The sequence below is a fragment of the Pediculus humanus genome, genomic scaffold (assembly GCF_000006295.1).
Source record: "Pediculus humanus corporis 1103172107457 genomic scaffold, whole genome shotgun sequence".
Classification (NCBI taxonomy): Eukaryota; Metazoa; Arthropoda; class Insecta; order Psocodea; family Pediculidae; genus Pediculus; species Pediculus humanus.
The window spans coordinates 207226-213579 of NW_002987077.1; the positions used below are offsets into that span (position 1 = coordinate 207226).

Consider the following 6354-nt stretch of genomic DNA (forward strand, 5'->3'; position numbering starts at 1 on the left):
TTAAACGATGGGAGAAGTGACAGAAAAAAAAAATTTTTTTTTTCTTTCTTTCTTTCTTTCTTTCTTTCTTTTTCCACGACACTCAGGTTTACACCGTAAGTTTTTTAATTAAAAATAATAATAATAATAATAATAACGATAATTTTTTCTTCTTCAACGTCGGTCTTTTTCACTTTTTTATTATTAATTTTTTTTTTTTCTTATTAATTCGATATGTTAATTTAGAACAGAACAGAACGAAAAAATTAAAATTTTTAATTTGTCGTATTTTTAGAAAAAAAAAAAAAAAAAAAAACGTGTAATTAACAAAAGTGACGTAATCGGTAACGAATTTTTTTCCATACCGTCGAATCCCAAGGAAATATAAAACTTACTTCATTCTTAATTAATCGATTATCAATAATCATTATGAAATATCATCATAATCAACGAGGAAATGGCAAAAAAAGAAAATAGTAGTAATAATAATAATAATAATAATAATAATAAGTGGGACGGCCCACATTCTTCGGAAAATATTATATAAGTAGCACCACCGATATTCGAGTATTTATCCCTAAGGAATCGTCGGGTAGAAACCTGGGGGGGGGGATAAATGAACTTAAAAACCCCGACAAATAAGAGAGCCTTGTCGTGTTTAAGAGTGACAATAATAATAATAATAATAATAAAACAACTTACTTTCCTGAGAGAACTAATGATAGGCTATCGACTTTAGTAGCTCTTTCTTGGGCATAAACCTCCTGATATTTGAGCTGTCTTATTAATTTCATACAATTTAATACTTTTTTAAATTGTCTCCTGTTAACTTTAAGAGGTCGAAATAGAGCAACGTACACCTGTAACAAACAAAAACAAACACATATTAATAATAATAATATTATTTCGTTAATACCATTTTGGTGGTGATGGTGGGGGGATGGAATATCGTTAGATATCGAATTTTTTAAAAAGATTAACCGTATAAACGTATAAAAAAAAAAACGGAATACAATTACATAATAATAATATTATTATTATTTGAAAAAATCCCTCGTTTTTAAAAAAATTGTTCAATTTTTTTTTCTTTTTGCCCATATGATGCCTTTTCATATATTAAAAAGAAAATTTTATTTGAATCGTGTAATTCCACAATCTAATCCCTAACATAATTCTCACGTATTTCGATTTTATAATAATAATAATAATAATAATAATAATAATAATAATTTAAAAAAGGATTATAATTTTTGAATCAAATTTAAATAAATAGTTTTGACTCACAAAAAAAAAAAAAAAAAAAAAAAAAAAACGTGGCAGAATGATAAAAATGAAATATTTTTTAGTAACAAACGATTGATTGATTTTTTTCGATTTGTTATCGATAATAGAGAGCAACAGGTAGTTTTATAAATAAAATTAAAAATTATATTTTTTTTTTTGTCTTTTTTGTTTTTTCGATTTTTAGTATTCGACACCATTTTAGAAAGAAAAAGATAAAATCAAAAAAAAAAAAAAAAAAAAAAGTGTTTTACTAATAAAATATACACGAGAAATAACGATATGTATGTGAGAGAGAGAGAGAGAGAGGGAGTGTGAGTGATATTTAAAGGGACGGGGTAAAAGAAAACAAGGATGATGCCCCCCGTTTATTTCATTTGGGATGAATTTAAAAAAAAAAAAAAAAAAAAAAAAAAAAAAGAAAGAAAAAAAAAAGGGATGAAGCTGAGAAAAGGGTGAATTTAATGCAAATGAATTCCAGTCGAGTGTGCTCTCGTCATTTAGTCGGCTATTATTACACCCTCTAACGCCCTTCACGACTCCCCCCCTCCCCGCATTTTTCTTTCTTTTTTTTTTTTTCTAGAAAACGTTTTTCTTTCCTTTTTTAAAAAAAAAATACGACTAAAACATGGTAACAGTTGCTTTTGGTATTTTCTCTCCCTTTCGTTTACCTGATTTTTTTCTTTTTTTTTTTTTTCGCTTCGAAAAGATGCGAATCGGATTATAATTTCCCTTTCCCCCTCCCCCCCTCGTTTTTTTTTTTTTTTTAAAATTAAAACAAACCTAAAAAAAAATAATAATTCTATATACCTGATGACAAAAGCTTGTTGAAATAATCATTTCAAAAAAAAATTTTCCGACAGATTTTTCCATCCTTCCCCCCACCTTTTCCCCCTTTCCTCCCACCCCTGTTTTCTTCCTTTTTAGTTTTTTTTTTTTTTTTTTGGAAAATTTAAATTTTTGATGTTTTCTACGTCGCGTTAAATGACTAAACTTATAAATGGTAACCGAAAACGAAAAAAATTGTAAATTATTGGATAAGTTTTGATATCGTTTAGTACAACATGGTGTTTCTCCTGCCACGTTTTTTATTTTTTTCTTTCCTTCTTTCCCTTTTTAAGCATGATTTTCCTGTTAAACTAAAATCACATTTTAACTAAATTCAAGACAAAAAACTTGATTGAATCTAATCGTTTTCGCAAGCTGTGTTAGTTCACGTGTTTGAGTGATTATTAATCATTTTGAGGTTTCTTAGGTTATTACTTAAATTTTTAAAAGGGTTTTCCCTTTGTAAAAACTTTTCCTTCTTCTTCCTTTTTTTTTTTTTTTAAACTTTATACAAATTATTAATTTAAAACGCGATATATTTCTCCCTCCTCCTCCTCCTTCCTCCCCCTACGATCTAGCAAAAACAAACAACGAAATGCCACACAAACAACCGATCAATATATTTATATCGTTTGTTTGTCGATTTCTGTCGTCGACAAACAAAAAATAAAAAATTTTTTTTTATTAATTTCTCGAATGCAATGAAAATCTGCAAGAAAGCAAATATTAATAATAATAATAATAATAATAATAATAAAATACATTAAGAAGAGATTAAAAGCACGGGGCGGAAGTTAAAAGGCATTATTTAGTTCGAGAAAAGGAAAAAAAAAAGATTTTTTATTCTTTCTCAAGTAAATTATGACAAGAAAAAAAAGAGAATAAGAAAAATGAAATTCGAAAGTTCTAGAAATTAATTACGAAAAAAATAAAATTTTAATTTAATTTAAAAAAAAAAAAAAACAAATTTTAGCAATTTAATTCTTATAACTAATTCAAAAATGAAAAAAAAAAAATTAATGAAACCACTAAAAAAAAAAATATTAAAAAAATAAATTTTCAACGAATTTAACAAAAAAACAAACAAACATACAAACAAACAAACAAACAAATTTTCCATAGTTTTTAAACAATAAAAATAATAAAAAAAATTTCAAAAGAATATACTTTCACTTTATATTAGCCCTTTTTACATTTCTCTCTCTCTCTCTCTTTCCCTCTCTCTTTTTCTCTTTCTCTCTCTCTCTTTCGCACTGAGAACAAATAAAATGAAAAAAAAAAAAAAAAAAAAAGTTATAAATTTTTTTCTAAAGCTTTTTTTTTTTTTCAAATTTGAAAATTTCCCATTTTGTATATAAATATATTTTATTAGAAAGAAAAAAAAGAAAAAAAATGAGAATAAAAATTCCCAACTGACAGATTCTCATCCGTCAAATCGGGGGAGATAAACAACAACGTTTAATGGAATATATATTTTATTACAAAGAAAGGAAAAAAAAATCAAGAAATATTGACGTTTTGAACTTTTTGAAAAGTAGAACCCTACCTATCTACCCCTCCACCCATCCACCAACCCACCCATCCACCCCTCTTATCACTTAACCCCATTTAAATCCCCCTCAACCTTTTCTTTTTTTTGTTTTGTTTTTAAAAATGATAACATTTCAAATGATTTGACACGAATTTAATTTCTATCTTTTGTTAAAAAAATTTTCTTTCGGGCAACAAGTAGAAGAAAAATTAATGATGAGAAAATAAGGGAAAGAAAATTCGGTGATAATAATGTAACCTTAAATCATGTTTGGAATATTAAAAAATTATTAAATCTCTTCAAAAAAAGGTAAAACTAAAACTAAAAACGAAAATAATATTTTTTTTAACGGAAAACAACAACAACAATAACAATTAAGGCGAAATAACAACAACAACAACAACAACAACAACAACAAAAAAAAAAAAATTAATTAAAATTAATGGATTCCGTGTAGGAGTTTTTATAAAAAAAAAAATTTTTCGTAGGCAAACCGATACTTTCGAGTTTTTGTCGTTGTCGTTGTTGTTGTTGTTCCTGTTTAAAAAAAAATTAATAATAATATTTTTTTTTTGTCAATATTTATTCCTTTCGTTGGGGGGGAACAAAATAAAAAAAAAAAAATTTTTACCAGGAGCAAAAAAAAAAAAAAATTATACTTGTTTCCGTAAGGATGAACAATTTAAAAATATGTTTGTATAACCTTCGGGCCATTCGCCATTTTTCTTGCCTCATTTCACATTTATTTCTCTCTCATATATATATAAAAATTTTTTTTTTTTTTTAAAAAACTACCTTATGCAATCGTTTCCAATTTAAAAATCGCGTTATACGAGAGTGATGTGAGGGCGTTTTTTTTTTTTTTTTTTTAATATTTATGAGATTGTTAACAAAAAAAAAACGTATGAAAATCGGTCCCTCTCTCTCTCTCTCTCTCTAATGGAAAAACATCCATAATTTTTACATTAAAAAAAAAAATTTTTCTCGTTTACGAGTAAATAAAAATTTAATATGGCGACGAGTATGATGACGTAGACGAGTAAAACGGTTAATGATTGATTAATTAATTTAAATTCATTTAAAAACGTATCACGTGATACGACAAAATTATAGGAGGACATTTGTAACATCTGACGAATACGAGTAAAAATATAAAATAAAACAAACCAAAAGTCATCAAGTTTTAATTAAAACCATTAAAATCATCCCGAAAAAAAAAAAAATCCCATTTTTCCCGGGGGAATATAAAAATCCCTACTAATTTCTTCAAAAAGGAACGTAAAAAAATTTCGTTTTTTTTTTTTTTTAATTCGAATTCATTTTTCCAGTTTGCCATTTTACCAAAGGAATTTCCTTAAACCCCCACTCACTCATCCACCCACCCACCCACCCATCGCCATTTTCCGTGGGATGGGCAACAACGAAAAAAAAATAATAATGGTTATTTAACCTTTAAGATAAACTTTAAAAAAATATATTTATATAAATAAATAAAAATTTTAAAAACCTTAAAAACCACTTTTTTAAAAAATATATATAAAAACTTAAAAAATTTCGAACGAAAATAATAAAGTTCACACGAGTTCGCGTCCGACACAAAAACGCGAGAATGTTCGAGAATGTTAAAATGAAAAACCGATTTACGTTTAATTTATAATTTTTTATGAAATTCCAAATAAAATAATGGGGAAAAAAAAATCTGGATTTTGTTTAAATTTTTTTTACAATTTCCCTTCGAAAAATAAATTTTCCAATAAAAATTTTTTCAATTATCCCTAAAGAATGCACGTCACATAAAAATAATAATAATAATAATAATTTCGTTTTGATCTTTCTCTTCGAGGGGATAAATAATAATATTTTACCCTTTAAAAACCTCCTCCTACCCTTTCCCCTTCCCTCAGCGAAAAACGTTACATTTTTTATTTTTATATTCGTTTTGGTAAAATATAAAGAAAGAAAAACTGCAAATGATAATTAAATTTTTTTGTCCCCCACTTGAAAAACGTTGGCGACAACGTCGTCGCCATTTTTAAAATTGAAACAATTACAAGACCGGACAGCTTTCATTCAAACCTTAAATATAAAATTAATCAAAAGCTACAAGGCTTCTAATTGAAAAAAAAAGATATATCAATACAAAACTTTTATTTTATCTTAATTTACGAGTAGGGCTGACGAATCGTTTTAAGTAAAACAAAAAAAAAAAAAAAAAAAAAAATGGAAAAATTTGTAGCCATCCATATTAGTCGTTAAGTTTTAAAAAAGGCGTCATGTACGATCAGCCCCGAACATAATAAAAATCATTTTTCCCCCCCTTTCTTTCGAGTACGATCGTTAATTAATTAATAAATTAATAATTTTACTTACGACAAATAAATTTCGATCGTTAAAAACACGGAAACACAAAATAAAAACTGATTTATTTATTTATTCACCTGAGCTAATAAAAAAAATGACGAAAGGTGAAATGTAAAAACCGCAGAGAAAAGTGGTTTTATACAAAAGTACTAAATTCTAAAGCCACGATGATTTACCGATAGAATTAAAGGTTAAAATTTATCTGTAAAAGATTAGGAAGCCATTAAGGAGAGATTCCTTGTTAAACGGTCATCGAGCTCCGGGCTCCGGAATTTACTAAATTTTTCAAATGAAAATCTTTTATTTGCACTTGTTTTATATTATCTTATCGTTTTTACCTTTTTTATATATATGTTTATTTGTTCAAGAACCAA

General features: G+C 26.3%; 1 protein-coding gene across 1 annotated transcript; it reads right to left on the reverse strand.

The window, feature by feature from the left end:
- Positions 1 to 677: 677 nt before the first annotated feature.
- On the reverse strand, positions 678 to 898 carry Phum_PHUM106850 (popeye domain containing protein, putative; the record flags this gene model as incomplete). The annotated part of the gene is made up of 2 exons (XM_002424041.1): positions 678 to 839; positions 896 to 898. The coding sequence occupies 2 exons, from the start codon at positions 896 to 898 to the stop codon at positions 678 to 680; spliced, it is 165 nt and encodes a 54-aa protein (XP_002424086.1).
- Positions 899 to 6354: the final 5456 nt, after the last annotated feature.